This window comes from Paralichthys olivaceus, chromosome 2, assembly GCF_024713975.1.
Source record: "Paralichthys olivaceus isolate ysfri-2021 chromosome 2, ASM2471397v2, whole genome shotgun sequence".
NCBI lineage: Eukaryota > Metazoa > Chordata > Actinopteri > Pleuronectiformes > Paralichthyidae > Paralichthys > Paralichthys olivaceus.
In genome coordinates, this window is record NC_091094.1 from 14,456,393 (window position 1) to 14,482,328 (window position 25,936).

General features: G+C 39.6%; 2 protein-coding genes across 5 annotated transcripts in view; one reads left to right on the forward strand and one right to left on the reverse strand.

The window, feature by feature from the left end:
* Nucleotides 1-314: 314 nt before the first annotated feature.
* Nucleotides 315-7,844, reverse strand: nek4 (NIMA-related kinase 4). Of its 3 annotated transcripts, none has more exons than XM_020086325.2 (16): nucleotides 7,550-7,844; nucleotides 6,344-6,610; nucleotides 6,066-6,263; nucleotides 5,876-5,983; nucleotides 5,356-5,510; nucleotides 5,100-5,232; nucleotides 4,074-4,745; nucleotides 3,950-4,000; nucleotides 3,692-3,826; nucleotides 3,377-3,535; nucleotides 2,422-2,488; nucleotides 2,114-2,229; nucleotides 1,857-1,948; nucleotides 1,557-1,771; nucleotides 1,350-1,486; nucleotides 315-928 (listed from the first exon to the last, which is right to left on the reverse strand). In XM_020086325.2, the coding sequence occupies exons 1-16, from the start codon at nucleotides 7,637-7,639 to the stop codon at nucleotides 830-832; spliced, it is 2,694 nt and encodes an 897-aa protein (XP_019941884.2). In that variant the 5' UTR covers nucleotides 7,640-7,844; the 3' UTR covers nucleotides 315-829. The 3 variants fall into 3 exon arrangements, with proteins under 3 accessions (XP_019941884.2, XP_019941885.2, XP_019941883.2); XM_020086326.2 differs by having other exon boundaries at nucleotides 3,416-3,535; nucleotides 5,091-5,232; XM_020086324.2 differs by having other exon boundaries at nucleotides 5,091-5,232.
* Nucleotides 7,845-9,934: 2,090 nt separating this feature from the next.
* Nucleotides 9,935-25,936, forward strand: part of camk1b (calcium/calmodulin-dependent protein kinase Ib) — a 33,479-nt gene continuing 17,477 nt past the window's right edge. Inside the window, exons 1-3 of one of the 2 annotated variants that reach the window (XM_069537579.1) lie at nucleotides 9,960-10,068; nucleotides 11,658-11,670; nucleotides 16,867-16,980. In XM_069537579.1, the coding sequence (XP_069393680.1) occupies nucleotides 11,660-11,670; nucleotides 16,867-16,980 (125 nt within the window). In that variant the 5' untranslated portion in view covers nucleotides 9,960-10,068; nucleotides 11,658-11,659. Of the gene's footprint in view, nucleotides 10,069-11,657; nucleotides 11,671-16,866; nucleotides 16,981-25,936 lie in introns of both variants that reach the window. The other variant, XM_020086903.2, reaches the window with a different exon arrangement.

Genomic DNA, 25,936 nt, shown 5'->3' on the forward strand with positions numbered 1-25,936 from the left:
TACTTCAATTAACACTGAAAACCAGGTCATTTTGAGAGTACACTTCCTTGACCCAGTACATATGTAATATTGAAAGAGGGAAACCGATGATGTTCCTTCACAGCTTTTCCTAAATTCCACCAATCATCTTTTCCTTCATTACATTCTATTAAAAAATGTAATATCAGTGCATACAGGACTACATATATTGTGATGACGATCGCCCTATATTGGTTTGGTATTTAGATTTTTATTCAACTTAATATTGTCGTTCACTGTGTTATTTGCACAGAAATGTATTTTGTGTCACAGAAATGTTGGTGATGACAAGAAAATAGATTTGTGAGAATTTATTTAAGCATTAATATCTACAATACATCTACATTACAATATTTTGTGTGTAAGAAAATACAAAATAGAAAATAGAGAAGCAGAAGTGAGATGTCTTCAAAGATTATATTTAGGTGAAACAATTATTATCAAAATTCTGTCTTGCATTATAAATAAACAAGTGGAGAGTCAATGTGTTATAACTTGACCAAAATCTTTGCATAGGCATCCTGAAGAATGCAGTGTATGTTTGTACTGGAATTAAAAAAAATATACAATTAACTTTACATGTCATTTCATATGACAAAATGCATAATGGTCAGCTGTAAGGTTGCAGGCTCATGATTAAACCTGCTATCATGTTAGATGCAAGCAGAAGGAGGAAGGTGGCTTTATGCCACACAACCAAGGTGGTCTTTTTGTAGAAAATTTATTCATCTTTGAGAATATTGTTGATCTATGTAAGAATGATCAAAATGCAAACGTCTCTGCTCCCGTAGCTTCTGTACTCCCATATTCTTTAAACCTTGAAGGCAATATCCTCAAAGAATTTCAGCTGCCTCACCATCACAGCATAAGTTTGGTATTTCTCATTCCCCATCTGGTCACGAAGGCAAAGCTGCAGAAAAAATAAAGGAAGGAAAACCAACTGACGTTACTTGGGAAACAAATGGTGTGAAGTAATTAAGAGTTTTAGGTAAACAGTTTAGCTGTTCACAGAAAAAATTTATTACACTGCATGGTGAAGTAAGTCTGTGATGGGAAAGAAATATTCAAGTTGATCTTAATTTATCATTATGACCTAAGAAGTCAGTCTAACCTAATTAACTGACAGACGCTAATGTACTTGATCTAATGTTATTTAATTAAGGGGAATCATGATATCCAATTAGTATCTGAGCATGCAATTAACAAACCAACAAACACACGGCCCCAGCTCCTATTAATAGTAACTCATCCTGACCATTTAATAATAGTGCTAAATATTTCAAGCTATAGTAGGGTCACAATGTACATAATCTGGTATGAAGTGTTTTTACTTCTCGTTTGGCGTCATCCTCCTCCTCCATGATTTCCAGCACTTTGTCCAGCAGCTTGACCCCCAGGCCCTTCACCACATCTGTCCTCAGGTGTTCTATGGCTCTCCTTATCTTGGCTGGACCAGATGGGGAGCCCTCTGAAAAGACAAGGAAGTTAGTGGCTTACAGACCGACTGATGACAAATGAGTTTGATCAAAGTATCTTACCCATTCGTATTTCACCAACTGACAAGTTCTCTGCTTCCTCTCCAGCCTTCCCATGAAGCATCAGGGTGTCCCGATACCTCCTGTTCAGTTTAAATTCTGGCAGTGCAGTAGAACCAAGTCGTCTTTTGTCCACCTCGCTCACATCTCCGACATCCATTCTCAATGTTTGTGTCATCATATGGACTAAATCCTGCATGTCACTGGACTCAGTCTTCCTGTAGATGATCCATACATCATGGATTACACATCAGGTGATTTTATTTGAGTTGAGGTGAGTTGTAATTGATGTTATTGACTCACCTCTCCCTGCAGTCTCCCTCTGAACGCTCTGTGGAACTTGTGGATGAGCTGCATTCATCATCATCTGACCTTTGCTCCTGCAGCATATCTTGCTGTAATGAAGCATGGACGACACACTCATGATTAAGTGCACAATAACATAGTAACAGATCAGCCTTATGAGGTGCATTCATATTGGTAAACATTCAGAAATTACAGTTTTGCTTCATGACTGTATGAAGCACAGTTAAATGTCACAGAGCTGGTGGTGTCAGTACCTTATTGATGGTCCCAGCCATAGTGTCTGACACAGATCTACTGGTGACTGGGGCATTGTAGCGCTCAGCCTTAGTGGAAGTGACATCATAAGAAGCTCTTCTTACAGGATCAACACCTGGGAACAAGCATTAAAGTAACCAAGGAAAAAAATGTAATAACGTCTCTCTCGGTTTTTATAGAGCTGAGACATAGTGTTTGTAAGCAAGTACATTTTTATTCATTGCTTTATTTAAGCCTCCTGTAACTTAGTTTATGCTATAGGTTTACTATTAGGTTCTGGCATCAGTTAGGAAAAGACAGTTAGTACCTGGTTGAATGGAACATTCTTGGGACTGTCTCAGTCTCCTTCTCTCTCTGGCAGACAAAGGACGTTCCTGAAATAAAATCCAGTTCATGTTATTCGACTTATAAACTGCATCTGTTGACTTCAGGGAGGTAATCACTTTAGGGGGGTTTCTAGTGATGATACAATATTTTAATTAGATAAGAATAAATTCTAAAGGTAAACTTGAGTCTGTCTAATGTACAAGACAGAGGATTAAAATGCTGCTTCTCCCTGACCCAAGTGCAGACATATACAAAACAAAACCGGATTCGAAAAAAAGGTAAGAGAGGTTAAAAAAAAAAGGGGTTAAAAAAACATAGAGAAACAATAACAAAGCACAGATCATAATAATACAGATAATAGACACAATACAAATAGTGATGAAACAATGTGTAAGCAATCTGTAATGCACAGGACAAGTAATTAGCAGCAGTTTTTGTATTATTTTAATAACAGGATTTATCTTTATAAAGAATAAAGTGGCTGGAGCTTGAGTGTAAGAATGTGTGTGTATGTATATGTCTGCATAAAAACAAATCCTGTGGCGGGTTGAATGGGTAAGTTACAGTTATAGGTAGAGGGAGTAACAGGGAGGGGTGGAGTCAACCAATGCTGGTTGTTTTGCGAGATAGGCAGGTGTAGTAAATGTCCAAGTGGGAGGAGAATGAGGTAGCAGTGACATTCCCAGCCATGTGCTGCAGGTTTTTACGTTTCGAGGCAGTGCAGCCCCCAAACCACACAGTGATGCAGCTGGTCAGGATGCTCTCAATGACGCCTCAGAGTCTGTGCTGGTGCTCTTGCTCTTTTTAGCTTCCAGGAGAAAACTGCAGAGAGCTATTTCGTTGTTTAAGATTTCAGGAAAGTTGATGAGGCTTCCTAATTTGAGTGTACATTTTTAAGCAGTATTTATTTGTAAGGGGAGGAGCACTACTCTCACCTGTGGAAGTGGTAACAATCCCTTCTTACAGAAACTCACTGGTGTGGACGTCGCAGCCACGTCAGGTGTCTTGCTCTCTGTGCTCCTCTTGCTCCTCTTCCTCCCCTCCACAGCTCTGCACTCAACAGGAGGTGGAGGTAAAGGTCTAGGAGCAGCCACCTTGGAGGAAGATTACAAATTAACTACTGAATTAATCTACACAAATATAACAGGAAAATAAAAGATGTTTTCTAGTTCGTGTTGCTAAATGATCACAATAATATGTAAAAATAATAATTTCAGCCACCTAATATTATCTCCTGTACTGATCTTTACCTTGTCCTGGTCTCCATGTGTCCCTCTTGTGTCCTTCGCTCTGAGCTGCTGTGGTACTGAGGGCGGGGGAGTTTGACATGAAGTGATCGGACCTGGCTTACTGACTGGTAAGGGACTTTGTTCAATCTTAGGTTCCTAAATAAAAACAAACCTCTTTTTTTCCAATGTAGAAATAATCTCACCACAAAACACAATAACTTCTTGCACTTTGTTGTTGCATTTTTACACGGTCAGCAAGACAGTCATTTTAATTCTTACCAGTGTCGGAGTGAACGGCTCTAACAGCTTTTCAGTAGTTTCTAAGTTTTCCTACATGAAACAAAAATAAAGAAATTAAGACTCAAGATCGGAAAAATATGGCTCAGTTGTTATCAGCACTTACCTGGGTGTCTGAGGTATGTAGGTGTTGTGTCGGAGCTCCCTTGAGAAGATTAATGGTGTCACCTTTATTGTCCATAGTCACTTCCACAACCACTCCGACAGTTTCTGTTTTAGATCTGTGTGCAGATCTGCTCTCAATGATAGAAGGAGCAGCCTCTATCTCGACTTCTAGCTTTGGCCTCTGCATGTGAGCCTCTTGAAGTAACTCCATGGTATCATCCTTACCACCCACATCTGACATCTGCTTCTCCCCAAAAACAGAAAATGTATCCCCGGGCTTTGGCGTGGCCCGTGGCTGAATGTCTAACAATCCATTGGGTGCCTGTCTCTCGTCCCCTGCTCTGCTGACAACACCTGATATAGACTTCAGAGGGAGCTTGGAGGGAGAGACAGGGGGAGATGGATCTGGTTTCACTCTTCTCTTGCTGTCTTTGTGCACGCTGCGAGTCACATGTTCATTACCTGCCCGGTGAGGCGACCCTGCCGACTGGGGCATGTGCAGCTGTCTCTTCGACTGGTCCTCATTCTCCTGCCCTTGGAAATCAATATTGATGTTGCTGATAGTTGCCAGAGATGCATCAGGTGAAGGAGGTTTGGGTGGTGGAATTGTTTGGACTGGAGTAGAGTCAGTGACACCATTATAAACTTTATGCTGTTGTGATTTCTCTTCTCTCTGTGGATGCAGAGTAAAAACAGAGACCATAATGAACACTGATGATTCCCTGCTTGGCTTGAAGTAAACAACATCAGCTATTTACTGATCAATGCAATCCACAAGGCTGTTTCTGACATTTTACTACAATATATGGAATAAGTATACCGTACTTATACTGTATATTGCTATTGGCCCAATATTCATTCATATATAACAAAGAAAAAAGAACATAATATATTTCAGTGAGTGAATAAAAATATACAATTTTTAATGACTAAGAAAAGACACATTTTAAAATAACATTAGTGACATTTAAGAAGTTCAAATTAAAGAGCTCAGGCTTGCTATTGTTGAATCACGCACCCGTTTCACCTTGACAAGAGGTTCCGACTGAGGACTCCGAGGCTGCCTCTCAGATTTTGGCTGAGATGATACCACAGAACATTCATTGTTTCTACAATCATCAGTGCTGCTGACAGCTTTCTTTTTTGACTTGGCAGTTTTCCTGGTGTGGAAAGAAATAAAATAGATAGAGATAAATATGAATGGACCACGATCCCAAAGAAAGTGACGGTTAAGTTGAGTAACGTTTTGGCTCAAAATGTTTAACTTTATAGAAATCACCTACTGTTTTGTGGCCTCAAGGAACATGGCAATTTGTCTTTTGATGTAGGGCTGGCGGAGGATAAGTTTGACATCAGGCCGCTCTTCAGGTCTCTTACACAGCATGCTCTTGATCAAATCTCCCAGCTGGGGATCATATCTACTGGGCATCTGTGGTAGCTGATGAGAAAACCAGAGGGAAATTGTTATGTATTATTGTCAATCTACTTTTCTGTAATATTTCTAGATAATGAGGGTTCAAAAACACAACACTCTATCTTCAAAAGGCAAAAATTAAGCATGAAAATCCATCAATTACTTGGGGAAGGAACATTATTATTTTATTCAACCAAAGTCTTTGCTTAGAGCTTAACAACGTCACTGATATGCTTACAAAATGATCAACGAGCTGTTCAAAAAGATTGATATCTGTTTTATGGAAAAGCACATTTGTTGAAAAATAAAATGTATTGTGTAAATTAGCACAGATCATACTTGACCTGGATTGCATACTTTATATAAAAAACTAAAAAGAAGAAACCCACCTTTCCTTCTACTATGCGATAAACCAGGGAGTTCATGTCCTTGGCATTGAAGGCATGCTTAAGTGTGGACATTTCATACACACAGCAACCCAGGGCCCATACATCTGACTAGAGAAAAAAATACATCCAGTATGAAGCAGTTCTTATTGAGAAATAAAGTATACACATTAAGAGCAGGTAATAAAAGTACCTTGTGGTTATAGGGTTTGTTGGAGAAGAGCTCAGGACTCATGTAGTATGGCGTCCCTATGAGCGTGCTGGCCATGTCATTCTGGTTCTCCAATACTCGTGCAATGCCAAGGTCCCCAACTTTGATGATGTTGGTTTTTGTCAAGAAGATATTCTGTGTTTTGAGGTCTCTGTGGAGAATGTTCCTCTCATGCAGGTACTGAAAAGCAAAGTGACTTTAAACATGTTGTACTGGTGTATATAAACTTGACATGGACCTCACTTTCTAATATACTGTACCTGGAGTGCCATTGCTATCTGGACAAACCACTCCACCACCTGCTTCTCGGGTAGGAGTTCTCCCTTTTGCTGTTTAAGTCTGTGATAGAGGTCACCACCTTCACAGAAACCCATCACAATGTAGAGCTGGCAGTCATCTCCTTCCCACGACTCCCTGTAGGTCACAATGTTTGGATGTCGCAGCTGGGACAGAAGCTGCGCCTCTTGTTCTGCAGAGCGCCGCTCCCGCTTAGAGGAGGTGGTTAAATTCAGCTTCTTAATAACATACTGAAACAGAAGGAAGGGACATATTTACTGTAACTTACAGTCTGTATTAACATGAAAAAAATAAATTATCAAAATCAAAACCAAAGCACAAGAAAGATGGACAAGCATCTGCAACCAGATGGCAACAAACTGAACTCATTATATTAGTTTAGTGAAGACCGTTGGTGATCAGGCATTTGAAAATCCTGTCAGTGTCAGTTGTACACACATGAATGAGCACATTTCTAAAGCCATGAGACACTGACATTGTTGTGTCTTAGGGATTTATTAAAGACAGAACATCAGTCATTGTACCGATCAGTATTAATAGCGTTGCAGCTACAGTCTCAGGGTCACTGGGTTAAAGAACATTGTTCCTCAAACCCTTTAAGAACTTTTTTAGGAACACTGCAAACAAGAAGCAGCTTTTGTCAACTGTCAAAGAGTTGCTGCCCTGCAATTAACGAGAAATACTGAAAACCCACCCATCAAGAAGTGCTGTTATTGTGTGATTATGTGTATTTGATATTTGAATGTGTAATTACGTGTTTTATATATTTCAGTGTGATTATAATGCGTTTTTCATATTTCCATGTATGCTTATAATCTGCATTTTATACCTCAGTTCCTAGCTCATTAGCTTTTGTGTGCTACAGTCTAGGAGCCTTGTTAAAAGCGCAAAATACATAGAATATATTGTAAGTAGTAGTAGTAGTAGTAGTAGTAGTAGTGTGACCATATATTGACTTAACTAACTGTGATTGTGTTACATCATGTCTAAACATGATTATGTCAAACGGAGTAAACAAATCTGTGAGGTTTTAGTTTGGCTAACTTTAGGCTAGCAGTTTGTAGCGTCGGGTACAGTGTAACATGTGGAGGACTACACAAACCTTCGTGATTAACACTGTACGATCTATTTTCTGTGGTTGAGCTCCGTCCGCTCGTGTCGCCTCTCACCTGTTTTCGGTCGGACTTGTGTTTCACCAGGTTCACCTCTCCATAGCTGCCCTTCCCGACGACCCTGATGAAGATATAATTATTCATCATTCATCAAAAACTCTTCATAACGCGGCCCGAGACGCTAAACACGCAGCACGACCCTCCGGGTGAGATCTACGTGTTATTCCGCACCATAGTCCAGCTGTGAGTACGAAATAAACAGGTAGGTGTGTTTGGAAAACTCGGCGCAAGCTGAGTGGAGGCGAAGAGATTTTTGAAAACGCAGGAAGCCAGCAGCCGTCTGGAGTTTTTCGTCACTAGGCAACTGTCAGCTTGCTGCCGACGATAATGGCGAGAGGGTCCGTCTGGACCAAAACACTGCAGCGTTTACAGCACAGCACCACCCAGCGTCCACACCCACACACTGCAGCAGCTTTATCACAACTGAGATACATTAAAGACAATAACTTTTCTTCTGGATTGATAATCAAGCTCCAGGTTAGACTCGCAGAACTGGATTTTATATGGCTTAGTTTGTCTATTATGTATATTTTAGTTATATTGACTTTTTATATTTGCACATGGAGCTGGGAGAAAGACAGTTTCGTTCTGCTGTGCACATCTTGTTGTTTGGTCTGAATGACGATAAATTTCACTTTATTGACTAAAGCCTCAAGTTGAAATTAAGCCAGTCAAATTTACAAACACATGTAGGCTGGGTTTATCACTTTCTGGAAACACAACTGAACTATTTAGAAATGCACTACATTTTTATTTACAGATGTAAAAGTGACAAAAAGGAAATATATATTTTCTTACCTGCAACTTTATAATGCTCAATAATTTAATAATTTAAGTAAGTACTCAGTCTAGTGGTTATACTGAACTGATTGACAATTGAAATGTGTTAGGTGTCACATTATCCAGTAGGTGGCGCACTAAACCACCACAAGCTGACGCCTCACAAACGAACTAGTGTAACTAATCGCTGAAAAGCTCTCATCTTTAAGATGAATGAACATGGAGAAGTTGTATTGGTTGTAATTTGAGCCTTGTGGGCGGTGATTATACTGGTTTTACTCTGCTGAATACGATATACACACAGTGCACTTTAAATATGCACAATAGACACACGCCAATGATGACCAACACAGATCTAACAGAACATGGAGTATGGGCAAGCAAAGAGTGAAAAAAGTACATAAATGGCATTTCAGTTCAAATCATTGTATAAAACCAAGGTAAAGAAGACAGACAGAAAAGGTTCAAACCTATAATGAATGAACATAGGCCTTAAAGCAAGGGTCTCAAACTCGTGGCCAATTGCGGCCCGCTGCACGATATTTTGTGGCCCCCTTCTTGACATTAAAGTTTAGTGTTAGTGCGGCCCGCGCGCTTTTCTCAAATGCACCTTTTTGTCGTTGTGTGGGCCGTGCTTGCCCTGACAGCTTCCGGTGGCGTTTGTTGTCAAGTTAGCCAAAGTGAATTAGCAGCATTAGTCACTTGATTGAAACGTGATTGCGTTGTTCATCATAAAGATTGAAAAGATAAGTTGTACGTTTTGGAATACCTGAAACCCTTTTTTTGTGGAGTACTTGATGCGGCCCACCCTCACCCAGACTCCACCTCCAGCGGCCCCCAGGTAAATTGAGTTTGAGACCCCTGCCTTAAAGTCTTTCTTAAAGGGAAAAAACTTCAAACTAATTTAAGTCCTAATTTTAACACCACTATAACAGGTCCTACTTTGACACTTTGACACTTTGAAGGGCCCACCCTCACCCAGACTCCACCTCCAGCGGCCCCTAGGTAAATTGAGTTTGAGACCCCTGCCTTAAAGTCTTTCTTAAAGGGATAGTTCTCCCAATAATGAAAATTCACTCATTATCTACTCACCTCTATGCCGATGGATGGGTGGGTGAGTCCAAAAACACTTTTAGAGTTTCAGGGATAAACAGTGTTGTAAATGGTGACCATTTTATGGCATTTTATTTTTGTTTTCTGTATTTTTTTATGTTTGAAGAATGGATTATGAGTTCATTTTCATTTTTGGGCGAACTATCCCTTCAAAGTGTCAAAGTAGGACCTGTTATAGTGGTGTATAAATTAGGACTTAAATTAGTTTGAAGTTTTTTATAGAAGCAATAGAAATCTGTCACTTCAACAGAAAAACAAGGTCATATAACTGTACCGATCTGCAGCCATTATAAACTGTTATCAGAACCACAGTCCACAGGAGTTCTGTCCGGAGCATCAATCCGCAAGTACAACACGCGGAGAGTCACGCGGGAGGGGGCGGCGACCAATGGCGTGGCAGAACCGTTTACCTGGGCGCTACAGCTCGGGCGCCGATTGGCCCTGCGCTGCGGTGACGTCAGGAGGAGAGGCTGCTGGTGGTGAGGCTGCAGAGGAGATTCAGTGAGAGGAGAGGAGCTGCACACACACTCACACACACGCACTCTCACACAGACACTCACACGGACACTCACACGGAGCGACACCAGACTCTGCAGCTCACCGACAGCACTGCTACTCTTCAGGTAGGTGTCCAGACACACTCGGGCATGTTCGGTGGTTTTCGTGGTGTGACAGCTCGTGTTTTTAAGCGACATTCATCAGTGACAGGCGCGTCACACGAGGACGCTTCGTTTCGAGTTACACGGAGAAAGCTCTCAGTCACTTTCAAACTGAATGTCGCTGTAAAGTTTGTCGTGTTGTGCAGCTGCACTGTATTTCACACAGGAAGCAGCTGAGAGAGAGTGAAGCCGCAGGAACACTGATCTTAACCTGACCCCAACCCCCCAACCCCCCAACCCCCCATTATTACTGCACAGAATGATGCAAACTGTAACAAGCTGAAATTGTTTTTGTCAACGCATTTCTATTTACAGGGATTCACAATGACTGCACAAAAGACTCACAATTCACATCTCACACAACAGAGCCTCAACAGACTCCAAGTCCCAACGTATACAGAGCCGTGAAGAACTTTGTCACCTGACAGGGGGCATTTTAACTACTGGACTTCTTTGCAATAATAAATTTTTTTTTGCTTTTCTCCAGTGGGGCAGATCAGTCTGGACAACATTGGAGCACCAACATAAGAATACAAACGTTCCACTTGAGAAAGAGATTCATTGAAGTAAAACATAAAAATGATTAAAACAGTCACAAAGATCAGAGCCAGATTAAATGTAGATACAGGTAAAGTGAATTCTCACCTCAAGCACACCTGTAAAAATGTGTATTTAAGAGAGATTTAAAGGAGAACAGACATGGTGTGAAGGTTTTCTCAATCAACTTGAAATGATGTAATTTTCCACTGCTTTCCTCCAGCGCAAGTGCCTTGAGTATTTTTAGTTTCTCATTTACTCTTCCCTATTTCTCTTGCTCTTTCCACTTCCCTCTCAAATCTCTCTCTCTCTCTCTCTCTCTCTCTCTCTCTCTCTCTCTCTCTCTCTTCACACACACACACTCACTCACTCACTCACACACACACACACACACACACACACACACACACACACACCCACACTCACACACTATATGGGATCTTGTGAGGATCACTCTGCTGATCAATTTATAAGCTCACTTTGAGAAGAGATTTGCCGTGCGTCAATGGCAGCCACGGCCCAATCAGACTGCTTGTTAGTAAATCTCTCTCTCAGTCGCCGGGTGCACACAGGCACCATCATGGGATCAGTTCAGGAAACATTGATGCAGATTAGTTGGATCGTTTCTCATTCTTAGAATTGCCCATGTTGATTTAATATGTAAGTAAACTGTGACTCACAAATGGCCTCGGCACTGCATTGCGTGTGTACGTGCTTTTAAAAACGCATCACAGCCCTGTGGTCTTTGTCTGTTCAACTGTTTGATGAATCACTTTTATTTGTTGTGTTAAAGATGTGGACTTTGTTGCGCATTTCATCCTGGTTTACTTCAACTCTAATGACATTTTTTTTTACAGCAGAAGCCTGTCTGTTTGTCTCTGTGAGTTTCCTGTTGCCGAATGTTTTTAACACCATTGCACAAAATATGACACTTAGCTACGCGCCATTTTGTCACATTTAACTGTGGTGGTGTGTTTGTATGTGTGTGTGTTTCTTCTGTCCACTGCACATCACAGGGATGGGAAACCAGTGAGTACAGTGACTGTGTCTGTGTATTTACCTTAAACAAGGGTGAATGCTGCATGTCTCATAGTACCGGGAATGTGGTTCATGGTATCGTGCATCCCCCTCTCCCCCTCTCCCCCGATATCCAACCTTATCAGTCCTGTTGCTTCTTGAATTTTAGCAGCTTGTCTTTACCTACTGGCCAAAAGTCATGTCATGTGTGGACATGGAGGGGCAGTTTTTATTTTTTATTTTTTGGCCTCCTACATGCTCATCCGATACCTGCATGTGCCCCTCTCTATACTTTCTCACATTTTTAAAACTCGACCCCTATCTGCTCCTGCGTGTTTTAAACTTCAACCCTATACTGTTGTTTATAGCATTTGCTGGTTTGAGAAAAACAGATTTCCTTGCTTGACTTTGCCAACGTCCTTAAAGCTCCAGTACGTGGAATTGTGTTGTTTCAAATGTGAAAAGAAGTTGCACTTTGTAAACCCCATCCAGATGTTTTGCACCATGCACTGAATTGTTACGACAGAGTAGAACATGTTGGTACAGCAGTTACCTGCAGTTTTCTTAGATGAACAAGCAGAGGTTGATGAGTTCGTGCATTTTGAATTATGTTGATGATCGTGATCACCTGTTCTCAGTGCATGAATTGACATGAATCTCCATGAATCTCCATACGAGCAAGGTGAGATGCTACAAACAAGCAGTATGTCAGAGGTGTTTACTCCAGCCTCAGTTTCCTCAAAACTTGTGCTATTGTGTCACGCCTCAAGGTTGCTTCTCTTTAAACACAAGAACTGTAACATCCTGCTGAAATAATTCACGTTAAATAGTGGAAATAAGCTTAATTTATCCTTGTTGATACATCTGTTAAGTGTATCAGTTCCTAATTTGCCTTATAATGGCAAAATCACTTATACAACTTCATAAACATCAGTCCCTTAAATATGCCTGATTATTTTCATCAAGATCCATAATCCGTGGATCCCAAAGTCTTGCAGTGCTAAAAAAGTGAAAAAATTCACAAATTTGTCACCTGATCTGAATCTGCTTCAAAATCGAAAGGGTTCTTTTCGTCCAGCAAGTCCCCTTTTAGTGAGTCCTGTAGTTTTTGCGTAATCCTTTGAATTATCAAACAAACAAGCTCTAACATTCATCTTGAAACCACATTTTTATTCACTTCCCCTAAACATTTCTGATTTCTTTCATCAAGATCCATTTCTGATTCTCTGAGAAATCAAGTAAAATGTAAAAAAAACATCCCATCTCACAATGTCAAAGAAAGAGAAAAAAAATCCTGGATCTGCCCCCTGAAATTAGATCCATCCCAAAATTGAATGAGTTTGCACCTGACCCACACCACACCCTAACACCAAGCAATATAAAAGCACCATATGATTGTAATTTTTGGTAACTTAGTGATTGATCAGTGATAGTTTGAATAAATGTATGACACATTTCTGTAATCTGTAATCTCATCAGTTGGTTAATGTCACCTCACAAGAGAGACAAGAATCCCAACATGCTTGAACACTTAACAATCCTCCTTTTCTTTACGCAGAACCTGTTTTTTCCAGATCATTTTCAGTGAAAACATTAGAGGGGGGAAAAAATCATGCGCTGTAATTGATCCTCAATTCCCACAGAGAGAGACTGGTGTCAAGTTGAAGATGTACTGAGGAATAGAGTTACAGTCGACTATGTATTGTTTGTTTGTCCCCCAGCAGTAGTTATCAGACTCCAGGAGGAGCAGAGGCCACCGGACAGTAGATTTACCAGCAAAGGCCTTTCCCTCATTTGAATAGACTTCCTCTTTCTGCTTCCCTTCAGCACAGAGAACTACTTCCTTGTACCTCAGATGCTTTAAACTGCAAAACACAGCAGAGGAAATGATGTACTCGACCAGATAAGCATTTATATGTGAACTGTCTTAAGCATTGTTACTGGTGCTTTTTGGTTCCACTGTTCAGTATGTTTAAATCAGATGCACAAAAAGTTGTTGTTCAGCCTATTGCACAATAGCTCACAACAGCCTTGTTGAAAGCGTCTTCTCTTTCAACACAACAGCTTGAGTGTTAAGAGCTAAAACAAATCTCCAAAATTGTTAACATCACAGGCAAGGTGATAGCAAGTCACCAAAAGAATGCTGCAGTATATTTGAAGGTGCTGTACAGAAGAATGTTGAACACATATCTACACATACTTCACACCCATACATTTACAGTCTGACCTGCTCCTTTTACCATCAATTCACGGCCAAAGAGGACAGACATAATATATACCAGAGGTCTTTTATTCCCTATACTAGAGATTTTTCTCATTTTATTTTCCATTTTTCGCCCCCTAAAAGATAGAAAATATTCTGTAGACCCCCTCATGTATGTCCCCTGGAATTATTTTCACTCTACATCACGTCAACACAATATAACCACATTTGCAAACTGAATGACGGCATCAGGGAACTATTGTTATTGGTATGATTTGTTAACACGTTTGCTACTACCTGTTGTTACACAATTGTGTATTTTATTTGTTATATATGTTTACTAGTGTGTGGTCATATGTATATTTTACTGTAATTTGGGATAAGCCAAAGCCAAATTTCCACCAAAATGGACAAAAACAATCAAATAATCAATTTAAAATCAGATAGTACTGCCTCTATGGTCATCTGGAAGTGTAGATAATGAATTGCTCATGTAATATTTATCAGAATGTGATTTTTTTCACCTCGTCTTGTGTGTAATGTTTTTTATAATCCAATCTTAAAATCCTTTTGTGACAATTTTTCCTAACCAAACATAAAATACTGCAGCCATCGAAGTGACCAAAATGATACAGACCTTTGTTGCCACCTGCCATTAGACACTGAAGCAATTTAGACTCTCAGATACCATAGCAGCTCCTCTGGGTTTCCATGACGACACTTATGAAGCCTGACTCCTGACATTAGTGAAGGCAGCCACCGTGTGTGAGTGTGTCTGTGTGTATGAATGTGTTTGTGTGTGTGTGTATATATGCCTCAAAGCAGCTACAAGAGGCCATGTCCTATTTGTCCTATTAACATTTACTGGGAGATAGCCGCAGTGTTGAGACAACCCCTGTCTATCACTGGATGCCTCTCATACACACAGCTCAGCGTCTAAATGAGCAGACTGTGAACTAACTGGGAGAAGATTAACTGATTAACTTGTGCTATTATTTTGTCTTTAACACAACAGCACTTGTGCCATCCAGAATAATGTGTTACATCATCTCATAGACAGGCTGTGAAGTTGCCAGGCAGGCAGCAGGAACAGAGGAGGAGTGAGGCATGCTGATATGAACAGGGCTATTTTAGTCTCTGAGGTCTTGAGTTATAGGCACTTTCTGGGTTTAGATGATGATAGCTGTGACAGCAGGGTCCTCTGTGATCACTCCCACTCCTCGGAGCATGTTAACGACAAACATCTGATGTTACTTCTCTAGAGAGACATGAGCAATGGCGACAAAAATGTGAGAAATGAACATTGGGTTGTTTTTAGCTCCTTAACAAAGCTTTTTATTCTTGATTCCTGTACATACTTATGAAGCTGTAGCTCCTTGCTTAAACTCAAGCATTATAGAAGCTCAGTGAAGTTACAAACTATAACAAGGTGTTAGGGTTGTGGGTTAGGGTTAGTTATAAACAGATAAACTGCCATGTCGTGGATAGAATGGCACTCAGTGTGGTACCTCCACCAAGGCCCAACAATCCTACAAAATATTGTCTAATTTCTATTGTAGAAATATAAAAGAAAATGACTGTGACTCTGAATTATTTATTTGCCATGAAAAGAAAGACAGAAAAATTCCTGGTTCTGCTCCTTATTTCGAATCTGCACCAAATTTTAATCAAATCTTCCCAGGTCCAATCAATCTACCAAGTAGAAGGGCCCTCAGAGAGAGCAAAACTTTCTCACCACATTATATATGTATTGAGATCAGATACATTTATTACCATGTACTCATCATTTTTCCTTCAAAGTACTTTCAAAATATCTGATATTGTTTGATATCCTATAGTAACTGAATAAAGATCAACAGCAATGGCAACATAACCTCCTTGGTGTAAGTATACAAAATGCTCCTTGCTGGAGGGAATGAGCTTTGTTTAGGTTCTTAGAAGCTCGTCTGAAAGTTTGAGCCATCTACACCATTGTTGTAAACAAGACAGAAAAATGCTTGTCTGCTTTTCTTAGGAATTTATGATCCTGAGTTATGTTATCTGGACCCTTAACGCTTTGCTTTATGCAGCTCAGACACTGAACTCCTGGACAGTGGTGTGACAGAAATGTAGTTTACTTATTAACCTCAAATAATCAGATATTGACCATGACTTTTATCCTGTCTGCCATTTCCTTGTTGACTATAAAGATACTTGTTCATGACAGCAGGACATTACTTCATTACGAGTCCAAGTAAAGAAAAGAAACCTCTCCACTGTTTGTTGTGATCAAGTAACCACAATGTTGTAGTTACCACTTTAAATGGTGTTAAGACACTTACCTGTGACAAGTGTTAAAGTATAATGATTGATAAGCATCTTGAGCCTATATTTAATAACCTGTGAGTGACGCATGATATTTTTTGTATGTCAAAATAGTATTTAGGAGGAAGCAGGTTTTTACCACAATCTGACTGAAACAGAATGGGGCAATGGTCTTATTGACCTTATCACAAATGCTGATGTCGTAACAGTTTGGGATGATTTCTTGCCTGAAAGTGTGAAATGGAATCAAATTAAATATATATAATTGTTTTCATCATGAGATTTGAATGGGCAGAACATTTATTTTAGCACTTTTATAAACTCTGGTAAATGTAGTTGCTGCTCCAGCTCAAATTTACATTCACAAGGCTGATGCAAACCCTAGCTGAGCCACAAACATAAAAATAGTCACAATACAACTGCTCTGCTTGCATTTATTACACATGGTTAAGTCTAAAGTACTTTCAGTTGTCTCTGTTTGTGAAAGATGCCTCAAATAAACCTGCCTTGTTTTACGAGTACTTGGATGTTTTTTGTACCAATGCCAAGGAATCCAGTGATGTCATTTAAAAAGAAAAAAAATTAAATAAGAAGTGAGTGCTATATTTGCTGGATTTTAATTACTGCAGGTGGGATGAGGTTTTATTAATGTTTGTTGGTATTAATGAGCACCTCCTCCTTATCCTCTTCTTTCTCACCAGTATTGTATCTGACCGTAACAACAAGAAGATGCCACTGGGTGACGATTGCCATGCATGGAAAAAAAAGACCACAGATGTGAAGGAGAACTATGACTTCAAAGAGATCCTGGGAACGTAAGTGTGTCACTGCCTGTGGCAAAAATCTCCTGTTTCAGCTTCGCATTACAGCGTTTTCACACTCTAGGAAACATCACCGTGGTTTAGATAACCAATGTGTGGTGTTTAGATATTTGATGATGTATTTCATGCATATTTGTTAGATATTATCTTGTTCTTGTTTCTGATCCCAGTGAATAGAATTGATTAAATCATTATGCAAGTATTCATGTGGATGGTTATGACTGGTAGTTGACTGGCCATGAATTTGATACTGTGCTTATTTACTCCTGACAAGGTTTTTTTTTTTTTTATGTTTATTTAGGCTGGGCTGTTTTTCTCAGAACAATTCTTCATGGAAGAACTGGTCGGCTATAATGTCACAGCTAGTATTCTGCTTTAGTTAAAGCTCAAACTCTCATTATCCTTATAAGCATATTAAAACGATCATTAAACCCATTTAGATGGTCATTTAAATACTGGTAAACTTTCCTTTTAGGTTCTATTTTTATCTAGAGAAATCCTTTTGAGTATAGGAGTTGTCTGCAGGGATGTGTCCATAGCATCATAACAGATCTTATGACCTTTTTCTTTCAGCAAAACGAAGGAAGAATGGCAGGGTCAGGCATAAGAAAAAATGGGAAGATGAAGGTGTATTTCTTTCATTTTGTATTTTGAGAACAAATCAGAGGAAGATTTTTTTTTTTTGCATTTCAAGAATAAAGTGCTTGTTAATAAAGCCCACTCCCGGTCCATGATGAAATCCAGCTGCCAGTGTTCCATCTCTCTGATCATGAGTGATTTGCTTGTGGCACAATCTCTTCAAAGACCTACTGATCACCACACTGTGTTTATGTGCTAAAAAAAGAAAGAATATTCTTGTTACTTAAACTGATTCTTTAATTTTGCAATTCCTCTGCTTATTTTTTCTTATGCTTGGCCCTGATACTCAAACTGATATTTTCCTGTAAAGTTAACAGGATTATTGAGGACTAGTCAGTTTATGTAATTAAATATAATACCTCTGCAGTAAATTTCCAGTAGTAAAATGGCTGTACAGTATATCTTCGTGAAGCTTATAATGCTTCACTTTTTGTTTGAAGTTTATAAATTCCTCTTAAGGAAATGCAGTTCACAGGGAAGCAGCACCACTAAATATACAACCTCATAAATTTACCACAGTCGAGTCAACACCCCTGACACAGTGTCAACCAAAACAGAACATGAAACTCAATAAAGATGAGTTATTGCTGGGCTGCTGTCCTGGATTATATTAGACTCTACTACGTTTAATAAACTGGTATCACAGGATCTTTAAAGGGCAAAGATACATTTTATTAGACCTAAGAAATCAACAATATGAAGCTACAGTGATATAAAGCGCATAGAGACTGTGATATTTATCAATGTAAAGTTTTATGATTCTAAACCCTGAGTGGTGCTGGTAAGGGGGGAATGGCTGCTTTGTTATTGTGAGGCATGAATTTTAGCCATTAGATATTGAGAATGTTGTTTTTGTATGTTGGCCGACACGTTTCACACAAGTGCATAATTGGAAAACATGGATGCAAGAGCCACATCACAACTGCAAAAGCCTTGACTGGGTTTTCACATAGGACAGTTCACTTGACCCCTTTCCATTGTGTGGCTTTTCTTTAACTTGTCTTGTTGCTTTTGCATTCTTGTTTCGATTTATGGGCTTGTATGAGTCATCTCGACCACCGTAGTCTTGGGGTGGTAGTGTCATACTTCTGTCAGCATATTGGTAGCTCAATATAATCATGCATTCGGGTTCATCTGTAGTTGTTTCTAATTTGGGTGAACCCTCCTGTTTAAGTTTTTTCAGATGCTGTTCTCTTCTACAGTAGAGCCACAGATTAATGCTTTCTTTATGATTTTCTACCTGGCTTCACTGACTAAAGGGTTTTAGCATAGAATGAGGCATAAAATGGAAAATGAATAACCCATGTGAGACCATATGAGACAGTTTGCCTCATGCAGGACATTTGACAGGTTAAATCCCATATCAGCAGTATTTCTAAGGAGAACTGTATTGCAGAATGCTGCTGAGGTATTTTGCCCTGTCTTCTGTCTTTCTGTTGTGTCTTCTTAGATGTTGTTCTTTCAAAATCTGTTTACCATGTCACATCTTGAGGACAAAAAGCAAGTTAGGGAAGTAGTATGTCTCAAAATGGTCATGCTCAGTTTTTGGAATGCAAGTTATTACCTTACTCATTCCTTGCATCTTCCAAGCCCGGCATACTGTATATGTCAGTTTATGCTGTGTGAGTAAGAAAACCATTCTCGGAGCCATACAGTACACTTCTAAATCCAAGAGTAGTTTGGCACTAACAACAATAGAGTATATTCCATCACCAAGACATTTCTGTCCTCCTGATGTCCTGCTGGGGATAACTTGGTCCTCGTGTCTTAATGGTTCTGCTATCCATCCCAAAGTGAAATGTTGGCCCAGTTTTACCATGGCTGGCAGAAGCAATTTGGATCCTAATTTGTTCTCTATACGAACACGGAGAGTGCACAGCCGTCAAATATTATGTTTGATCCCACTCCTCTTTGGTTTATTGATTTTAAATCATGGATGAAGAGAGCCACGAGGCAGGATGTTTATCAAAGGTGTCTGACGTCGAGCACCTTTTACACACACCCACATCCTTGTTAGTGTAGGATTAAGCTTTGTGAACACTAACTGAGTCCAAGATGAAACCCAAGCTTGTTTTGTGAGGTTACAAAACCTCTTCTGGAGCCTCTTAGACACAGACGGGAATATGTGTATGGCGATCATCATAAATTGTTAACCACTGAAAAATGATGTCCAAGTTCAAATCTGATCCCTTAAATGGTTCTAGTTTCCTATATGCACAATGACAAAAAGGGGAATAGGTATATCACATCAGATTGATCTGATAAGTGCACACATGAAAACTCTCATTCCTCCTGTTCTCCACCTGCCCACGGTTCAGTGCGGAGCTTGTTTATAGAGAGATGACCAGCTCACCGCATCACTCAGCTGTGTGCCTCATTCCTTTTTGCCATTGCTGGATTGTTGTCTTGGTAACAACAGGAGACACTTTCCATAATGGACTCAAACAGTCACTATGGAAACAAAGTTTTTGATTTGCTATTAATAATCGGGTAGATCGTGCAAGAGATAAACTTGCTCTCTTTTACAGGAAATTCTGTACAAAAAAATAGACACATGTTTCTCTAGATATGCTTTCGTGTGTCAGACCTCCCTCACACATAGTGTGACCATGAAGGACTATAAGTGCTACAAATCACCACATAAGTCAAAATGTCATTATGTCTTAAACATAGAACTCCATAAAGCTCCTGTCATGAACTAACACAACAAATTCAGGTATTAATAACCCTTAGGTTAATTATATATTATGTTTAATTAAGATTAATGGACATCAAAAAAAGAATGAGCATACTCACATTCTTATGATTCATTACATACTAATGTACGCTGTAAGATTTGTGAAAAATACAATTAGTTCTCACATTTCATTATTTCTTTCAAATGTCTGCAGTCACACAATTTTAACTTGCATACCACTGACATGTCCGGGTTTGTACCGTGACTCTCCAGCTGCTGCCACATGTTTTTGTAATTAAACCAGATGGGGATTAATAATGCACAAACAGGCGACGGCACTTTCACTGCAATCAACTTAAATCCTCCCTTGTCGTCCTTCTTTCCTCATTTCTCTTACTTACGTTAATCTGTCTATCCACCCCCACACCTCTCTTTTTCTCTTTGTGTTTGTTTTTGTCTCCGTCCAACCCCTCTCTTTCAAAACCACGTCCCCACAGCCAGAAATCCAACTCCATTCTGGCTCCCCATCCCTGTCACCTGCTCTGTTTCCTGGCTTCATGCTGTGTTCACTGTGGAACCGACATCCCGGTGTGTTCTGCTGCCCTTTGATTTTCAGCTCAAATTAAAGCTTTCCTAACATATGGGTACACAACCGAGGACACAAAACTCTGAGACCACTGATCCTCCTCTGGGTTATTGTAAATAAGACAAGAGGATTTATTTTAACAACCTAGGCACATGGTCTAAAGGACATAGTGTATTTAGGGTTTGTCCAAATCTACTTCTGAAAGTTTAATGGCTGAAAAAAAACATTTGTTTTGGACTAGACGCTTGTTTCAGATGTGTTGTGTATGTGCAGTGTGTTGTGCACCAGTTACTGAGACAGGGCCCTCTCTGTACTGTCAAACTAAATCTGCTCTTCCAGTGAAAATGTTGACCCTGATAAAATATTGATGTGACTTTTAGCTGCAACAGCAAGACCAGTTTTTTCTCATGGATCTAATTAAACATATTTTATAACTACTGTACTATGTTTTCATACGATACAGTTTGGACTCCCTTGGCTTCTCTGGGGCTTTTCTTGGCTTTATTTCAAATATTGATTTACTCTGCTCTCTGCAGTGTATGATGTTCAGTGTGTCATCATGGCTGGTTGTAGCGCCACTGGTCACATGATCGGAAAACTGATATTTCCTGTCTAAATGCTGTAGCTCTGTTATATGTCACCACAAACAGTTATTAGTGTCCACTCTGTCCAATTTCCACTGCACAAATTCCTCTTGTGTTTCCACTGTGAACAACCAGCTCACAGGTCTGTGAGCGATGTAGCCACCTTGGATACATAACATGTCTGTCCTTTAATATTAATGTAATAATAATGATATATAAATAAATGTATATAACACTTTTCTAACAAGACAAGATTAAATGATAAAAGCGCTTACAAAATAATGTCAATGTCAATCAAAATAAGAGAGAAATAACAAAGGACATAATATATATAATTACTAATCCGAGAAGAATGACATAGTATAAAAATAGTAGCACATTTATTAAAAATATATTTTAAGAGTGATTTAAAAGACTGTCAAATTCAATAAAACAAATCAAAATCATTCAGTATTCTGCTTATTTGAAAATTCCTGTTCACTCCCTTTGCTTTCATTACTTTTTCACATTTGCATTGATGTCGAAATTTTTACATGAAAGGTCTGTAAACAGCTCTTGTGTTTTTCTTTCAGTTCCCACACATAGAAGCAGACTTCAAAAATTCTCGACCAATGACATGGACCTTGTTGCCTTTCCTGACTTTTAAACGGTTGCACATGTTCTCATGCCCCGAGCAGTAAAGGGCGACATTCACTACAGTTTTAACCCAGAATGCATTTTAAAACTCAGTGGGGACGGGACAACATTGGAAAGAGTGCAGAATCATTTAAAATCATTAGGGCTGATGGATTGTCCCCTGCCTGTCTCGGTCACTCATGTTGACCCTGGTAGTCCAAGCACTCTCGTATGACCAGCTATTGATTTGGGGAGAATAGTGTGTGTGTACGTGCATGTGTGTGACTGAGAGAGAGATGGACCAAATGAAAGGGCAAATAAACCAGATATGTTGTTGGTATAGTAAATAGTATAGTAACTGATTGTTGTCTGCCATCTCTCTCTCTCTCTCTCTCTCTGTCTCTCTGTTGTTATTTTCGATCGCACACACTGAACATCTCTCATTCTATCCTTTCTCAGACATCCCAACTGAGCTTATCGTCCTCATTGCCTATTCAACAATTCATGATGGTTCAAATCCTGCGTGCAAAAATCCTTCACAATTTTCTGATGGTTCATGACATGGAAATTGTTGTCTGGGCTGGAGCAAAATCTGGTCGTCAGAAGAGGAACCTTTTGCTCCACTTGTTCCCTCACGCTTGTGCCTCTCGCCTACTTTATAAAGGTTTTAACAGTGATTCGCCACTTTGTCTGAGGGCTCTCTGTTTCTGAGTGGGAGGTTCAATAACTCTTTTGTGTGTGTGTGTGTGTGTGTGTGTGTGTGTGTGTGTGTCACTATATATAGGTTGTGTCATGCTGTGTCTGCCTTCGTGTCAAATGCAATTGAATTACAAATGATGACATAAACAATTATTTATCGACACTGAAAAGATGTTTTAAATAATCAAATGTTGCTGTGACAGTATTTGAAGGTGTGGTATACTGTATGAACATGAATGAATATTGCATCATTAAGTGTTTTAACAAGAAAAAATGGCCTGTTTCCTAATTTAGTCAACTTCTCTGTGTTTTTGTGGTCAAACCATCATGTATCAGGCTACAAACAAAATTCACTATCAGGGCTTTATCACCCTGTCTGACATCTCTATATGTTGCAGCTATTCAACAAACAAAACACATATTGTTCATTCATACAGAGAGGTCTCAGTAGTATGGTAATGAATTATACATGGAATGCATGAAAACAGTCAGATGTAACAGTCAGTAAACGAAGGCACAAGACAGAGCAGCGTTTGCTGTGAGTCATCTACAATAATCAGGCATTTAAAGGGAAATTGTAATTCAGTGCAGCAGCACTGGGACGATCTGACCTTTCTCATTTTACATTTCACTTCATTAAAACCACCATCTTCAAATGTCTGGAGTTACTGGAGGGGATCAACACAAATGATCCTTCATCTCAAAAGTAATGTTTCTCCTGCCAGAGTTTCCAAAATTTTAAATTTTTAGTTGCACGTTTCTGAGTGCCACCCCTCAACTCAAGTGAAACAAGTAGTAAGGAATGTGCTGAAGGTTGTACACTATATGAACCTGAAGTATTATTGCTGCTGCATTTGTTGCTGACAAACGTCCCAAAACATTGCACAATATATGCATGATATATGAGGCAACCCAGCGTTTCTGTATGGAGTGTGCAAGTTGTCCCTGCATGTGTTCACATGGATTTGAGTACTCAGGCTTCCTCCCACAGTCTGAAAACATGCAGAATGGGCTTAGGTTGATGAAGTACAGAGGCTTGTGTGAGTGGTTGTTGGTCTCTGTATGTCCACCCTGTGATAAGCTGCGACCTGCAGGGTTTATACGCCTCCTGCCCAATGTCAGCTGGGATTGGCTTCTGTAACCCCCCCCATGACCGTCAAAGGATAGAGGGTCAGGATAAAGATACTAGATGGATGGATTTGCATGATTTGTTATGTTTAGAGGTCATTTTAAGCAACATCTTTATCCCATACCAATCAGAAAACCACATTACTCTGCACTGTACCTCTGAATGCTTGGTTGCTTTGGTTTGCATCTTCCTGATTCCCAGATAGTGAGCGTCCCTCCATCTCTCATTTTCTCCCAAAAATGTAGCTGAGGTGTAGACACGAGGGAATTCAATGCTTTTCTGGGTAGTATTTTTATTTCCTATTCATTATTCAGTGCTTGTCTCAGTGAACCAGAATCAAATGAATTCACAATGATGATGAATATAGTTCAAACAAAAGGAAACAGCCACCTTTCTAGAGCAGATGAGTCTCTCAGCATGAGATCTGTCCCACTTCATCTATTTTTCATCTGACTCTGTCTCTTCCTTAACTCTCCCTCTTTATCTATCATTTAACACTGTCATATTCCTACAGTTGTATTAGTGACATCTCTTATTACAGTCTCACTTGTCTTCATCATGTCTTTGTCCAACATGTAAACCACAGCAATGGCCTGTCTAGAAATCGAAAAATAGATACTTATTCCTTGTTTTACTTTTCTTAGTATTTTTGTTTTCTTAAAGGTCCAGTGTTTAAGATTTAGGTGAAAGGGATCTATAGGCAGAAATTGATATAAAATTATCCTAGTGATGTTTTCACTAGTGTGTTTAATCTAAATTGTACAGATTGCCCTTTAAATACTTTTTATATTTACATAGTATTGGGGGTCCTCTCTACGGAGGCCCCCCATGTTTTTTACAGTAGTCCAAACTGAACACTGTAGGGTGTAACCAGTGGCAGACTGGTTCTCTGTCATGTTTGGAAGGGGAGGGTGATGTGAAGGGTATTCAGCTGCAACATGCAACTTCACCACTAGATCTCATTAAATTCTACACACTGAACCTTTACTGTTTTATTATGACTAAGCTGTTGGATGAGAGCGAGAGAGGGATAAACCTCCCTTCATTAAAGCAGAGGAGGCACACACTCCTGTGCCGGAGCTGAAAGCACAGGACAGCATGTTATTGTGCCCTCATAATTCTGTCCCAGACGGATAAGACCATACAGGAGTTATGTCTAAGGATTGTGACAGGATACCTTTTCTCTTCCTCCTCTTATTTTTTGATTCAGTGCACAGACATTTTGATGCTTATCACCATAATAAGACACATTGCCGAAATAACAATACAGCCGCTGATCAATTCTGAGAATAACTACACATTATTCACTCTGAGGCTGCAGCGATGGACAGAGTTAAACCATTCTTTGGAAAAATGACAAGTTGGAACCGTTTCCAAGTCTGACCCGATCCTGAAAATCCACCCCTGCTTATGGTACCCTCAGCCCTTCAGCTCTGCCCTGACCTAATTCTCAGCACAGCTCAGCTCAGCTCAGCATGGCATAGCCCGCAGTTCCTGGAATACACACAAACACACAAACACACACAAACACACAAACACACACACACACACACACACACACACAAACACACACACACATACATACACACACACACATATATATATATATATATATATATATATATATATGCACTGTCTGGCCCACTTATGCAACTCCATCTGCACACAGCAATATACCCCCAAGATTTTTAAGTAGACTTGCAGACTTATCGAGTGCATCTTCCCACACTCTTTCTCCATTGTCAAAATCCCTTATTATCCATATCCCATACTCGACAAGGTCTGGAAAAGACTTTCCCTGTTTGCTTCTTTTAATCTCCACTCACAGAACTCCTCAGGGAAGCATGTTCTTCACTTTGCAGCTTAATTACAGTCCAATGTACAATTTGATTAGGGACTTTTTTCAAGTAGATTAAAAACTGAGGAAAGTACTTGAAATATACTCTTTTCGGGGGTTTTTTAAGCATTTTTGGCATATTCCACTATATTCACCAGACAGCAACTAACTGTCTGTATGTCAC